Source organism: Lagopus leucura, unplaced genomic scaffold (assembly GCF_019238085.1).
Source record: "Lagopus leucura isolate 7727_CA_CO unplaced genomic scaffold, USGS_WTPT01 Super-Scaffold_702, whole genome shotgun sequence".
Classification (NCBI taxonomy): Eukaryota; Metazoa; Chordata; class Aves; order Galliformes; family Phasianidae; genus Lagopus; species Lagopus leucura.
Window position 1 is genome coordinate 4,569,076 of NW_024962254.1, and position 16,904 is coordinate 4,585,979.

General features: G+C 37.2%; 1 protein-coding gene across 1 annotated transcript in view; it reads left to right on the forward strand.

Moving 5' to 3' along the window:
- The window catches only part of LOC122175185 (disks large homolog 2), a 737,856-nt gene that overhangs the window by 466,219 nt on the left and 254,733 nt on the right, over positions 1 to 16,904 (forward strand). The window contains exon 11 of the mRNA XM_042862630.1: positions 5,225 to 5,380. Coding sequence (XP_042718564.1) covers positions 5,225 to 5,380 — 156 coding nt within the window. The remainder of the gene's footprint in view (positions 1 to 5,224; positions 5,381 to 16,904) is intronic.

Consider the following 16,904-nt stretch of genomic DNA (forward strand, 5'->3'; position numbering starts at 1 on the left):
TGGTGATCCTTGTGGGTCCATTCCAACTCGGGATATTCCATGATTCTGTGATTTTCTGATTATGAAAGTACTCCCAGAATCAACTGGACTAATGTCCTTCAGGTATTTTCTTCCAGCTCTTCGCACACATTGTCTGTCAGTTGAAATAAACCTGTTGTATGAGTATTTTGGTCTTATTCAAATTGCTAGGGTGTAACCTGTGAAAAAAACTCAACTCTTGGTTTTAAATAAACTGTTCTGAACAAGAAGGTGCATGGTTCTCCTAGAAGGTCATATGAATGAGAAACTTAAGAAATCAAAAGACACGTATATATGAGTCACTGCTCTGGAAGCCTTCATTTCTATAAAATTGCCTTTGATTTTTGTTTCATTGGTGATGTACTTTCAAAGACATCTCTTTTCACACTCAACACTAGAATGTGTTAGCAATAATAATATATTACTTGTTGTTACTGAACTTGAATGCAATTAAGAATTACTCCAGAGTAAAAAAGATATTATTATTGAAGACTTGTAGCATTGTAAAACTTATTTTCTCTTGCATTCAATTTAGCATTGCCTGACTAGTTCTACAGACACAGTATGCTGTGAGAGCTTTGCTGGTTGCTTTCCATATCATAAAAGGTTTTAAAATCCCAAAAGTGAACTGTTCACATTTAATGCGCTTCATGCTAGCAACTGAATCTTACCAAACAGGATTCTGCACTAAAGAAAAAAAGTTAAAATTCAGTTGAGCACCATGGATGTTGATGAGCACTGTTTTAGTAAGGACATTTTCTTTTAACGTCTGTTGTGCAGTAAAGCCAACCTGAAATAATAACACAGTGATGTTACAAACAAGGAAAAACAAAGACTGCAAATGAATGGGAAGATTTTCTCTCCTTACACAATCTTTTATGAAATAAATAAATAGCTCCATTATCAGATCAATCTGCTACCTCTCTGTTGCTGTTTGCTGTTCCACCAATTAGTCGAACCTTTCAGTAGAGATCTTACCTCATTGCAGCTATGCTCTACGCTGATTAACAGTCCCAGCTTTCAAACTTTTGGGAGCAGAAAAGTAATTTATTGCTACCTGCTGTTCAAACTACCATTTAAAAGCTTACCTTGTGACATGGAGTAGCTTGATTCTCCAGTCAGTGAATTATCTGCGCTGGCTCAAGAAAAGCTATGCTCCTGCTTATGTTTTCTGATGCTTTTCCTCTGTTGTTGTACACCTGATTCTCATACTAACTTAATTATTCCTGTCTGTGTAGAGCCAGTAGCTGTTGCTCTCATTTATCACAGAACTTACTTAGCTCACAGATACTGTAATATGTTTGTCCCTAAAAAAAAAAGAGAAGAAAAAAAATGCAGCTTAAGAGCAGAAAGGAAGCAGTTCTAAGATGTTACAGAAGCAGTTTTTTTCCACATAGACCCATATTTGAAAATCACTAAAAATAAACTATTAAATTTATCCAAAATTATTCATTAACATTTACTCTATTTGACATTTTAAGAGTATAATTTATAAATATTATACAAAATTAAGATAATAGACAAAGTACATTCTATAACACAGTTCTTTGTCCTTCTTCATGTTAAAAATAACAATGTTTCTTTAATATTCATTTTAAATAAAACAAACCTTCTGAAGCTGTACCTGCTGTATCTAGGGGTGATGCAATTGCAAATAAGCTGCCATGATTCAGTACTTGAAGAATACATAGCCATCTTTTACATGTTTGTTATGGCATGGTAAATGACCTGCTGCCTGTATTTAAAACTCACTTGAGGAATGATAAAATCAGATCTCAGTATTTATGTTCAGCTTGGCTTTTCACTACTCTGCAAGAAAAGTTGAGATGATCTTGCATTTTTTTTCAGAATGGAACATTAGAAACAGTTTATAAAGAGAAATCTTTTATGATCTCCTTATCCTATGCTTATCCTATGCTTAGAGAGAAAAGTCTGTCTCTGTCATAGCTCTGGAAAACAAGAAATGTGAGACAGGATTTACCAGGTGGGCTGATTCTATTGGACAGAAGTTCATTCTTCTCCTACCAGCTAGTGGAAATAGAAATGAGGAAATGCTACATTAGGAGAATCATTTAATGAAGCTGAGTGATCTTAATTTTTGTTTTTGTGGTGGGGATTGTTGTCTTCCACAGTTGGCAGGCGCTCTTGAAGGTAAGTTCTAGTTTGCATAGGGGAGAAGGTAAAGTGTTAGGAGGAGATTTTAAGATACTCTGTTGCAGCAAGTATTACTTTGAAGGATTAATGGCCTAAATAAAACACAGTTTTCATGACTAGACAGTCATCTGTCCTGTACATTTTAATCATTTTCTGCTTTTCTGCCATTTTCAACTTTGAGTTATTTTTTCTCTACTTAATTGACATTTGAGAATCAAATTGAGAGATAAAATAAGTTTATACTGATCTGACCCAGACCTTTGATGCTGTGTACCGCTTATTTTCAAGCACTTGCTTTTCTTGCTTTTCCTTTTCTAATACAATGTTTAGCCAGAGTTGAACTCTGCAATTGGCAGAATTAACATTCAGCAACCTATCTGTCTGGATGAAGTTATCTAAGGAACATGTTCAGTCCATGGTCTTAACGACAACAAAGGATGACATCTGATGGCAAGTAGATGGTTATGACAATCTCTGTACAGTTACAGGCCTTTAAAATAAGGGCATTCGTATTTTGAATTAACTGATGCCTGGAATTCTGTTCCAAAGAAAGAATTAAAATGATAAGTTTGAATTCCTGTCCTTAACCACAAGAATTCTCTTCGGCCCAATTACAGATGGTCTGTTGTTAGCTATGTCACAGCGTCATTTGTGTTATAGCAACAAGGACTAGCAATGTCAGCACAGTCACTTTTGAAAGAATTGTTCTGATTTTTTGTTATCCTTCCATTCAGCAAGACTGAAAGGAGTGCAAAATACTAAATACTAAACATTTTAAAATTTGCTGAGTTCCGAGATGATATTTGTTAGTGATGTCTGTTTATGTTTAAAGGAGAAATTTGATTTCAGTATCTAGATTGATGTGGAATGTTTCTCTCCATTTTGCTTCTGGAAGCAGTTTGTAACTGCTCGTTAATGTAGCAATCTCTTATATCTATCCATCACTATGGCATGATTTGTGTCTAAGCACAAGCTTGGATGGTCACTCACTGTTGACTCAATTGTAGTTCTAGCATTCACAGTATATTTAAAGGGCAGCAACACTCATGTCATCTGCCACTCAAAGATGAGTAACTTGTCTTTAGTAAGTAAGGAAGTTGTTTGTGGACTGCTTAGTGTCTTAAGACACAGAGAAATCTACATGTTGTATTCTTCTTCCTGCACTGAGGCAATATTTCTTCAGTTTTCACAGTAGGTATAATTCATATTTGATATTTGTATTTGTTCTTTCTTTAATACATTGTCTAAAAACAAAAGAGTTTTTTGAGGGCATAAAAGGAAGTACTGGTCTAAAACAAAATAAATAATAGAAGTGTGGTCTTTTTTTATTATTATTTCCTTTAGATTTTTGGTGTTGAAAAAAGCGATTGATTTAGTAGATAAATTATTAAATTCACACCTCTGAGGCAAGTGTAAAATAAACTGAGAAAAAATAATTGCTGCTGTAAGTATATTTTTAAAAGGATTGTACTGTATGATTGACAGAATGCTTTATAACCAAATGAATTACAACTGTGCTATTTTGATAGTTGGTAACCTTGAATTGCTGATTTTTTAACTGTAAAGTTTTCCCTGGGAAAGTCGGGAACAGAGGATTCTCAAAACGTATGTCAGATTGCTATGAATAATTTTATTAGCATTTAGTGAGACCAGTTTTTCTGTAAAGCAGCTACTCCTTTTCCCCCAAAGGATGAAACCAGAAACTAACAACAAAGGAAAATTTGTTCTCTGTATCTGCCAGTGCATCCACAACTATAATAAATTTTGGTACTTGTGAAAGTCACAGCAAAACCACACCCATATGAGGCACGGGAGAGCCAGAAGAACCGAAAGAGTTTCATTAACTGCTTGGCCTCTATGTGTTTTCAGGTTTGCGATTTTCATCTGGCTGATGCTGTATTGCTGTGATCAGAGACAGTGCCATATGCTGGATCTTCTGGCAGAAGCTAGGATATGACAGCAATTACATCTTGGCACTCTTTAGAGAGAAACTTAGGAAATTATGAGTCAAGTTTCACTCTGCCAGTAGGCCCAGAGGTATCTGCTAGGGCCCACACAGTAGCTGGAGAAGTTGCATGGCAGAAAATGTATTAGATGGTGTATTTCTTCTGAAAGCTGCTGGTTGTCTCCTGTGGATCTCAACCTGGTACTACATTCCCTCTTCCCCTTTCCCCAGGGGCTCACTAGGAAATTCATGGTAAGTATTGCCTCGTCAAGCTGCTGGCCTCTAGACAGCAGAAGAGAAACAAAAAATGACCTCTCAGTATCAATTCTAGGACATTAATCCTTGTATCTGACCTCACAGGCTGCTGTCAATTTGGTTTGGAGCAGCAGAGTGAAATGGCTGTAGCTTTGTCAACGGGGTTACTTGTTTGAGATGCGGTGTGCATAATCACGTGTTGAAGGCTGAATCTGTAAAGAGAGCAAATGAAATTTGCTTAAAGTGAATTGATGGCCAGTGAGATGAATGGCTTACATACTTTGTTACCATCTCTACAGTGTTCTAGGATATGGCTCACTTTGACCACAGCTCTGCTGGTAAGCCTTCAGGATGCTGGGCAGGAGAATGGTATTTTGACAAATAATATGTAACTTCATTTTAAATTATTAGTGAAAAAGACCCCTTTTCAGGAAATATGCATCATATTATCTTTTAAGTGGTAACATAAATAATGCATAAAGTTAATGAAATCACAGAAAGCTGTTAGATCAAAAAAGAAAAAAGAAAAAAAAAGCAGAAAGAAAGAAAGCAGAGCATTTGGGAAAAATTGTCACTGAACTTCAGAGATAAGGTATTCCCTTTCAGTACCACATTTCCCATAAACCACTTTCATGTCACACTTCTGTTGGGTCTGTATATGCAATTGCTCATATGCTGTAATATTGTGTTTCAATTCTGATGTTTCCTTTAACAGCACACTTTACTTGTCAAAAAAGCCCTACTGAAAGGATCTTGACAGATTTGCTGTGCATGCTTTTAAACTTATTGCTGTGTTTTCTTTATGTTCTCAGCCACTAATATGCACCTGATCTTTTGTCTCTGTATCACCAGGCCTCCTGAACCTGTTTACAGCACTGTGAACAAACTGTGTGATAAACCACCTTCTCCTAGGCACTATTCCCCTGTCGAGTGTGACAAAAACTTCCTTCTTACAGCTCCCTATCCCCACTACCACATAGGCCTGCTCCCTGACTCTGAGATCACCAGGTACTGCATGCGCTTCTTCCTCACCTCCTTCGTTAGAGTGCATGAACATCGCTAGGTTTATCTCATAGTTTGCACCTTCACCATAGATCTTTTTCTACAGCTTGTGCTTATTTTTAACCACGCTTTCACATTTGCACCACTGGAAGATATATGCTATTTTGGTATATAATTTTGGTCATCCAAAATCCAGTGATGATTACAGGCAATGTTTTAATCCATTGGAATGGTGCTCTAAAATAGGCTGTGTCATATCTATCACATTTTACAGCTTAATTCAGTATACATTGTTCTGTAATTATGTAAAATGACTAAGATTTCACTGAAAGCTGTAGTAATTTAGTTGGAATTCAGTCATTTTGTTTCTGTGTTGTGCATAGTTTTTTTACTATCTTTGGATTTATAGAATAGCTGCCTAAGCCTCTGAAAGAAAATGAGCACACACAAAAAAAATAAAATAAAAACAAAATAAACAAACCCACCTCACCAAGTCATAGCTGAGAGTATGTTTAAAATTTAGCAATTTATAGGCTAGCTGTGCTCTTAGAATACAGTGAGTAAAACCTACAATAATGAACATTTCAGTTATTGAAAAAATTGGAAGGCATTGCTATAAAATAGCCAGTGATTACCTTCAAGAAAAAGGTTTAAAAAAAAGTTAAGAAATAAATTACACTGTTCAAAACTGTATGCTAGTATAACTTAGTGAGGTATTCTTCTGTAGCTTATTAAACTATTTATAAACAGGATCTAGGAGACAAGAGTTAGGCACAAGTTTTCAAGTAGGTATTGTGTGCTTCCTTTGTCAGGATAATAAATGGAAAAAACCTTTTATATTCTACAGCAGAAGAAAAAATAATTGTATTTGAAACTTTGATCATAGACATTTATCACAAATATATATATATATATATACTTTTCAAAGAGAAGAGAACCGTGGGAAGAAGAGAGCATAAGTTTGTAAGTGGAAAATAAAATGATAAATTAATGTAAGATATAATAACAGGAAAGAAACCTTGGAGATTAGAAAAACATCTGTGAAAGGCATTGCAGTACTATAAAATAGAAAGATAAATTAAAAAAAAAAAAACAAGACTTGCTAGTGATGAATGCAGCAGATGTGGTGGGACTTTACAGAAGCTGTTGGTTTCTTATGATGAAAACTGTGTGGCTTCTAGAATTTGTAAAATGCTTAATCACTGCACAAAGTGATTAGTCCAGCTGTTGAGACCAGTGCAAAAATAGTTAAAAAACATTCATAAGGACAACATTTTATAAAGGTGCTAAGCACTAATAGATCTGTCCACAATATCTAAATGTCTCTGCAGATACTATTGTGAAGGAAGATCAAAAAGTAGTAAAATGACCTCAGGTCTTTAGGTACACAAGTAGTTTGTCTGCAATATCATAATGTTTCTGAGTGTTTAGAGACAGACAACAGAAGAGATCATTATAAAAGTATTCCTAATCAACAGCAGTCATTTTAAAAAGAAAAAAGAAAAAACACCTGAACTCAAAAGCGGAACTAGTGGCTTCTAGGGGAATTTGCTACCATGTAAATGGAGTTTGTTAATCATAGACAAGTGCAATTCCTTGCCCAGTAAGTTATCTCTATAGTTAGGACTATCAGATCTATGGGGTTAGCATAGGGAAAAAAGTTTGTTAAAGGTTATCGCCTGCTGACCACCTACACCAATAATCAGGGAAGCCCTGGAGAGCAGATCTGGGCCATTTGTGCTGCTAGTAATTCTCTACATCCTTTTGTTTTAGTGTGTGATTGAACACTCACTTGGTCATCAGACATTTGATGATCTGACATCAGGACTTAAAAAACAGAGGTTTGTTCAACTGTCAGCTAACAGTTCTCCTTAATAACAAGGTTTTATTTCTCATCATTCCAGTTCAACATAAAATTAAGCCCTATTCCCTATACATTTAACCAGTTTCAGTATTCCAACAAAAACTGCAGAGAGATAACAAAAAGATGAGAAAAGACACAACTCATGGTTTAATGCTCTGCAATATGCTTTGCTACATGCTGTGACAGAGGCGACTGATTGCTATCATTTATTCTTCCTTCCCACTGTGCAATTACATCTAGATTGGAAATATGACCATTTTTGATATTCGCAAATGCTGTCATTTTTTCCCCTGGGCTCTTTGAATGACCATGGAGGAAGCCATTCTAAATATTTTTCACCAATATGCCTTTGGTGACGAAAGAGACAGCATTATGAGGTATACCATAATCCAATCTCCAAAACAGACTCAGTATTTACATTTGGATGCTGTGTAATAGGGAAGTATTAAGCTCATTTTAAACCCAATAGAAGTGGCTATGTTTTAAAAGTGTTCATTGTGCACAGCCCTAAATTTCAGAAAAGTACTGTTGTCTAATGGGATGTGATGTGTTGAATCCATATAAAGACCTTCTTCTAAATCTGCAGCTGTGCTACCACTATGTCTATTGAAAACTGTTCTACCAAAGAAAATCCTCCAAATATCACCCAAGTATCTTTAAAGATCTGCATTTGTCTACCTAAATTCCACAAAGCCCTGTTTCTCCGGGTTATTTACTTTCTTGCTCTCCAGTCAAATGTGAAGAGTTCTTGGTCTTCTTGCAGGCTTCCTTGACATAGTTTTTCATTAGAATTTGTCAGCCCTAGGCTTGTGGAGGAAGTTGCAGGGATTGTTTGCTTGTTTTGGTAACTGCAGTCATTGTCATATCTCTGTGTTCCAATACTGAGAATCTGCTGGTGAACTTCAAATCATTTGATTTGAAAAATAACTCTTCCAGAGGAAGAGGAACGTGATGTCTTGTTCTCCCAACTTAAATGCTTGTAAGCCAGCCAACTCCTTTCAAATTGCTGCTCCAGATAATTTGTCAGCCACTCCTCAGATGATCACTTTGTCAAGGCTCATTAACTTAATAGGCAAAGAGAATTCATAGGCCAAAGCTTTATTTGTCTATAATAAATTTGAGTTTATAACCTTTGCTTTAATGGTGATCTGTCTGGGTCTCTGTGTAGCTTAGCAGTCTAGGAGAATATACTCCAATTTTAGGATGAAAGTAGTTTGGTTTTGATCAGTTAATGTAAATTGACATTAGCAATTCTATGTTGATGTACAACAGCTGAAAATATGTCCCATCAAAGGCAGAAGTAGAGAGAGAATTTTGGAGCAGTAAGCTTTCCTCTAAGAGAACCAAGTGGGAATGGAGAAGGATATTCATACTCTCTCAAAATTATTGACAATACACATAATTATTGACAATTATGTGTATAATTAGATTATTGACAGCCAAAAAAATTGCAGCTCGTGGGGTAGCAGAGTTTCTACAAATAAGAGTTTCTGCGCTATGTAACATAAAATGTTGTGTTTGTGGTCTTAGTCCTGAGAAATTCTTTGCATTTGCCACAAGACACACTTCAGTTCTGTACAGAATTGACTTCCCTGTCTTCAGTGAATTCCTCTTGGCACTCAAGTTACTAGCACAGTTTTTGTTAAAACTAGCTCCAATATTGTTGATTTGTATTTGTTTTTGTTGTTTGTTTGTTTTCATTTTCAATAGGTATTTAGTTTTCTCTTCGGCTGTTGATCTGTGATGGCATCAGTATTTTTTAATGCATGTAGTGGAAGGAACCATGCTTTCTTGTCATGGGAGAAAAGCAAGAGAGCATCCCTGAAAAATAAAAATACGGGAAAATTTTATTCATCTTATGTATGACTTTTTTGGATGTTGAGATTCTCCTTATAGGGCTTATCCTACTTATGGGGCTCGGTGACTGGAAAATATTTGGCTTACGTTTAGAACCAATTTCTTGAAGTTTCCTGAAACCCGGATCAGTTCTCACTAACACTGATTTGCTGTCTTTGACAGTTAAAGATTTTTTGCTTTGTTTTCCCAGCCTATGAAAGGGTCTTAACAATGATCACACAGAGCTTCTCTGAGCTATCTATGACAGTTTCATTCTATTATTAACAGCAGTTTGTGTTACTGCATAATAACACAGTGAATGATTTTAAGATATTTGATGAATTAATGTCATCATTTCTTGGAACTCCACTACTTTTTCACCAATGAGGATTAGGAAGAGAGAATAATATTGGTACGTGGATCTAGAGCAAAGCCTTTTAAAGAAAACATGCTATTTTCATTGGTATTCAGGGGTGACTCAGCATCAAACAATTCAGAAAAGCAATACGTATAAGTGTGCTGAAGTGTCTACACATGGAGTGGATATGGGTAAGGTGCCTGTAACATCCATTACCTTAATGATTGACATGTGGAGCTGCTTCTGATATGTTCCCACGTCCTCCACATAAGCACACAAGGGTCACTACATTGAGTAGCCTCTGCACTCAGACTAGTGCATGCCTGCAGTGCTAAGCACTGCTGCTTATGGTCATTTCATTATAGGGACCCCTGGGATCCCTCTGCAATGAAGGAACAGCTGAGAAGATGCCAATTGCTTTTTACTGATCGTGGCAAGAAGCTATTTCAAAATGGGAGTGAATGGTGGGCTTCTTTTATGCCCACTGCAATTGCATCGTGGATTTTTTTTCACAGTAACCAGGGTGCTTTCACACCAGTGACTCCACCACACTCCTCTCTCAGCCCTCCTCCACAGAACAAGGGAAGAGAATTGTAATGAAAGAAAAGTTCATGGGTTGAGATCACTCACCAATTACTGCCACGGGCGAAACAGACTTAGCATAGGGACACTTAGAAGAGGGAGATTAATGTAATTTATTGCTTGTTGATAGCAGACTAGAGCAATGGGAAATGCAGGGGGAAAACCTGCTCCACCGTGGGCCTCTCCAGGGCCACAGGGAGCTGCTGCTCCATGTCTGGAGCACCTCCTGCCCTCTTTCTGCAATGACCTGCACCAGGTCCCTTTTGGAATCTCAGTCCTCCACTACCAAAACCGTGCCATGTAAGCCCAACATAATAGCTCACTGGGAACAAGCTTACTGTCAAAATGATGCATATAGCTGTTCTTGTGAGTGCCTACCTTCCAGGAAAGCTCTTGTCATCATTATTGAAACTCACATCGTACAGGAGTACTCATCGACCCATTTCAATCCCATGTTTTAATATGGGAATTATATCTCCCCAAACACATCTGGCCGTATTCTGAGCTTTTTGAAATGCCTGACAACCTGAAGATGGAATCTATCAAGGAGGCAGTAGAAAAGATGGAGATTAAGAAATCCACTCTTCAGCTTGCCCCTCATAAACACAACCACATTCTTAAATTTAAAATGATTTTTTCCTGTTTCAGTCAGATTCATCTATTTATTAGAAAATGTCAATTGTAAAATTGAAAGTGAGTCTGTTTGGGCAAATGATTTTAAATATTCAATATGAGAATTTCAGCAGATCGTTATTTTTTCCTATTAATATCATGGAATCAGCATCTGGATGGATCTGCCTTTTACACAGTGCAACCACAGGCAGCAAGCTTATGTGTAGGAACTAACACCACTAAATAGCACTATTTAAAGTCATTGGAAGAGGATAAGTGAACAAATCTTTGAACAACAAAATAGGATACACTGTCAGTGTCAGTGGAAACAAAGTCATCCTATAGTCACAAAGGAGAAATAGTGTAAGAAAATGAAATGTAAATGTTTAAAATAAGCCGTGGTAAAGCATCTCAATGAAACCATAAGGTGGTATTTTCAAAAATGACTTCAAGACTCATCTGTGCCTAAACATGTGTTTAGATATTCAGAGGTATAGAGCATATATCAGCCCCTAAGCAATTTAAGATATTAAACTGGGCACCAAAGTGCCTGGTTTGGGTACTGCTCTTCACACTGATGGCCACTGAAGCATCCTGTTGTTGCTGATTTAGTGAGAGTTAGCTATTTTAGTGCTATGGTCTTAGCTCCTCAAACAACATCCTCACAAATTCAGTACCTCTTTAACTTTGAACACCTAGACATCTCCAAAAATAAGCCTGATCCTTTTGATTCACAAGTGGGAATATACGTTGCAGTGGTTGACAAGATACAGTCCAGCTGTATACAGCTGCATGCATGTTATGCTTTCCTGGGCTGGGCTGCTTCAGAATGCAACTGCAGGATTTCAGTACTTTATAGTTATTTGCAATAGGGCAAAACAAAATCAGCATAAACTGATTAACGGTCTACAACCAGCATGCAATGTCTTGTTGTAGGTTGTCCCTGCTGAGGAATCAAACTCTTGAGACATTTAAATTATTTAGGATCTTTTGAAAACAGTAAAAATGTACTGTGATTATCTCTTATTACATTTAATTAACAATTTTAAAACTCTCCATAGTAATGATTTCTTATTTTTTTTTAATCCTGACTCAAGTGTGGTCTTTAAGTAAATGATTCAGTCATATAACTGTTGTTGTTTATGACAGAAAAATGATGAAGCCTCAGTTTTCAAGTTATTTTGCATGGCCAAATCTCTGAGCTTAATAAGCACTAACATTCCTGTAAACTCTCTTTTGCTCTTTCCTTTTTATTTAATGAGGAGATTTCTATTTTGGACACTATTAATTAGAACGATTAGGAAGATGCACCTTTAGAAAACTGAGAGAGATGATTACAGGAGAAACTTAATCTGTAGAGGCATAAAATCACTACAGTTCAAGTGTTTAATTATGTAAAGTTCAGAAGATTTCAGGTTAAGATGGAATGCTTCAGGTTAGAGTTGCTGGGGTTTATTTCCAGTTGTGCTGCTGACTAAATATGTTTACTTGAGCAAATCACTTAATTCTATTTGCCTTACTTTAACTAGCAGTGAAATAATCTTCTTACTCAGTCATGTTGAGAAGGATAGCTAGTATCAATACACAGAAGAATTATTTTTTTAAAGAAACAAAGGAAAAAATAAGTTGTTTCTATTCTATCATTTGGGAAATATTTTGTACTATGGGAATAGCCTAAGAAGTCTAATAATATTCTTGGATATATTAGTCAAAGTATCACCAGCAGTAAAAAGAGGTGATCCTTCCCCTGTGCTTAGCAATTGAGGCTATACTTGGGGTACTGTGTTCAGTACTCAGGCCTCTGTTACAAGAGGGACACGAACATAACTGGAGAGAGTCCAACAAAGGGCCACTAAGATGATGAAGGGCCTGGAGCCTCTCTGCTATGAGGAAGGCTGAGGAAGCTTGGACCATTCAGCCTGGAGAAGATGAGGCTCAGGGGGATATCATCAATATCCATAAATACCTGAACAGAGGATGCAAAGAGAGCAGAGACAGGCTTTTGTCAGGTCAAGAGGCAATGGGAAGAAAGTGGAGCACAGGGGTTCTGAATACCAGAAAGCATTTCTGCACTGTGTGGGTGACAGTGCACTGGGAAAGATTGCTGAGAGAGGTCATGAAGTCTCCTCCTTGGAGATCTTCAAAAGCCACCTGGAGATGATGTTAGACAAATTGCTTTAGATGTTCCTGCTTGAGCAGGGATTGGGTCAGATAGATTCAGAGATTTCTTTCAACCTCAGCCATTCTGTGATTTTCTGAATGTATGGCTTGATTTTCAGAATTACTGTGTTTTCTTGAGTTACGGATCTGCTTTAATGTTCCACATTGACTGAAGTTAAACAGTATATTCTTAGCTCATAAAATGGACAGAGATTTTAGCATAGTTTAGTTAAACAGAATATTTTCTTTCCTAGATCTTTAGAGAAGAAAAAAAGTTGTCATTTCTTAGTAAAAAAACATCTAAACCGCTGGTATGAAAATTTTCCTGCTGCCATGATTACAGATGTACCCACATAGAGACATTTGGGAACAAAGAAGGAAGATGTCTCCTTCCTTTTCAGTCCTATAAGAAAGCTCTGAAATTCAGTCCCTGAGAAAAACAAAGCAAACAATCCTGAATTTTGGAGTGCCTATCGTATGCCTTTTTTAGATTAATGATAAAGGCTGGAATCAGAAAGCTTAAAAAGATATCTGGTCACTTTTGGCTGGTTCCTGCTTGAGTTTTGGCCTGTGCTGTCAGTCACTCAGTGTGGGGAGGCTGAGGTGGATTATGACCCTTGAAATTGAAATTTTATCTGATGTCTGTTTCACCTGACACTGGCTACCAGTTTCTCTTTACCACAGTAATGGAATAGCTTGGGTTGCAAGGGGCTTGAAAGATCATTTAGTTCCAACCTCCCTGCAGCTGGTTGCCCAGGGCGTCATCCAGCCTGATCTTGAACACCATTCAGGGATGGTTTGATAATGCATCAGATCATCTCACAAAAATCCAAGCCGTCCATTTATAACTAAGTCCACCACACAACTATGTTGTTTGAAACATGTTCTGGTCCATGAATGTATTCTAAAATCCCTTTGAAACAGTTCTTCCAGCAAGATAGAGCAGTAGAGCTCCACACACAATGTTCATTCAGATGCATCAGATTGTCAGGATAAATTTAAACCCACGTTTTTTATATTGGTTCCATATCAGGTTTGGGTATATTCAGAACAGATGACAGTGTCTCTCTGCACAAGGGTGCTACAAAAGCAAGTTGGAGCCATTCACTAATTCAGATCTTGTCCACAGTGCTGAAAGTTAATGGCAATTATTACCTTATTACCTAGCAACTGTCTAAAGGCTGATGTAAGAAATGAGTTTGGAGATTTCAGTTTCATTCCTGTGGACAATTTTACACATCATAAAAATCATCACTCCGTCTGTCATAGCAATTGCTAGACTCTCAGCTCATCAGAGAAGCCAAGAATAGATTTAACCTGGAGAACAAATTACTCTTTTTACCCCAAGAGAGAGTTCTTTGAGCTTAGAAATAAAATATGACTGTGGAGGAAGGGTAAATAATGCTACCCTGTGTCTGCCTATGGAGTACGTGTTGGAGGAAAAGTAATTTCCAAGGTTACATCTACACAAAAAAGAGTAAGAAAGCTTGCTGGTTAGAGCAGAGGGCTGAAAACAGAAATTTCTCTGCACTTCTGGCAGATCATATGACCCTTGGCAACTTTCACCTTTCCTTTCAATTTGTCCAATTGTGAAATACATGACACATCCACAGAACCCAACAGCCATCAGTTAAAATGTATTTCCAGCAGGTGTAGGTAGGCATGATTTTTTGTACTGCATAAACAAGTGTGATCATTAGTATCAAATGCAGCGATAGGAAGCATCATTACAAGCAGGTGGAACCTCTAATTACTTGTAATCTGTCATGAAAATGCAACAGAATTATAACAGCAGCATTAATGACCCTTCCCTCAGCCCTATGCTAGTCTTGTTTTACACTGCAGTTATCCCACTAGAGTAGTGTATTGCTGAATCAGGCTTTCAAATTATTTTCTATCTAATTATCACGATTTATTATTGTTGACATAAAGCATGTATGTAGATTTTTGCAAATATGTCAATTATTGTTGGTTTTCTGAGTTAAGTAAGGTCTGAATTGGAATGGAGAGATATCTAAAATGCTCTTGTGAAATAGAAATTAGGAGGTAGGGCTCCTTGCTGAGTCTATGCACAGCCAATGTTACAGGTCCATTCATGGACACTGGAAGACGTAATAAAACAGAACGAGTTGTTAAAGCTAAATTCTTATCTGTTGTAGTCACTGATTTCACAGTACTTTACTTTTTCCTACCCAGAATCATATAACACTAGTTAATGGAATAGTCAGAAACACAGAAATACAGACTGTAAAAACTCCTGACATGATGGGATCCATTTCCTTGGTCTAACGTAAAATTTCTCTGTATTTTCCCACTATCAGAATGTACTTGCAACTTTGTGGATCTATGAGAACAATATTTACTTCCCATGGTTAAAAGGAAAATTTACCACAGTAGTTAAAGACCGGAACAGTGAAAACAGGCTCTTCTGCTATTTCATTATTTTTAAATGGATATAAACCACTATTAGAAAAAAAAAAGCAATCAAGTGTTTACATGTTGCTATGACTTGTGCAGAAATAATTATTCGGCATCACATTTCCTATTTCCAAAAAGCATTTGTTATTATTTGAAAACAATATATATTGCTTATATAATTGAAACCATTTGTTTGCAGGCACTTCAATGCGGTATAAGTAATGACCACAATAACCATAAAAATTTTAAGATGCTTATTTAAATTTTAGCTGGACTGAAACTCTCAAAAGCACTTTGGGAGATGTTCCACATTGTTCCCTTATTCAGTCTGGTAACATAATTAGTATAAAGAGGCTCATGGAAATTGGGAAAATGGCAGAGAGAAACACCCAAATTGTAGGAAACTAAACTTTCTCTTACCCACACAGTGCATTAATGTGCATGTGTTAAAATTAGTCAGTTGTTTTTAAATACTGTCTAGATTATAATAAACACTACCCTTATTTAAATTCAGGCTTTCCTTTTGGTGTGGAGAGGACTGCTATTTTTTTTTCATATTGATTTAAATTCATTTTCACCTAAAGATATCTCTAAATGTTTGTAGTATTTAAGAGACATGGAAGATGCTGAACAAAATTTTAAAAATCACTAAGCGAATCAATATCCTAGTGAGAAGATTGCCAGTTGTAAAATGCTAGATGAGCTTTCAGATACTCTCATGAGTCAAAGTGCAACTGATTTTCTGTAAAATACAGATTTGGAAGTACCTAAATTACATTTGAAAGTGAAATGTGAGCTACAAAGTGAATACAGGCTGGAGATACACAGGCAAGAATCTCTACTTAAATTCCACAGTTTGTCATAGAGTCATAGAATCATCAAGATTGGAAAAGCTCTCCAAGATCATCCAGTACAACTGTCCAACTACCACCAACATTTCCCACTAAACCATGTTCTTTAGTACCATATCTAAACATTTCTTGAACACCTCCAGGGACAGTGACTCCACCACCTCCCTGGGCAGCCTGTTCCAGTGCCTGACCACTCTTTCAGAAATTTTCCTAATGTCCAGTCTGAATCTCCCCTGGCACAACTTAAGGCCATTCCCTCCAGTCCTATCTGTAGTTTCATAGAAGAAGAAGCTGATCCCTACCTTGCCACAATCTCCTTTCAGGTAGTTGTAGAGTAATAGGGTTTCCCCTGAGTCTTCTCTTCTTCAGACTAAATAATCCATTTCCTTCTTCTTAAGACTTGTGCTCCAGACCCCTCACAGCTTTGATGTCCTTCTCTGAACACACTCCAGAGCCTCAATGTCTTTCTTGTAGAGAGGGGTTCAAATGGAACACAGTACTCAAGGTGCATCTGCACCAGTGCTGAGTACAGGGATATGATCACTTCCTCACTCCTGCTAGCAACACTATTTCTCATACAAGTCAGGATGCCACTGGTCTGCCTGGGCACACTGCTGGCTCATGTTTGGCTGATCATTGACTTACACTCCCAGGTCCTTTTCCTCTATACTGTCTTCCAGCCTCTCTGCCCCAAGCCTGTAGCAATGCCTGGGGTTATTGTGGCCAAAGTGCAGGACCTGGCACTTGATTATGTTGAAATTCATCCCACTGGCCTCAGTCCAGCAATCCAGCTTGTCCAGATCCCTCTGTAGGGCTGTCCTACCCCCAGGCAGATGAACACTTCCTCTC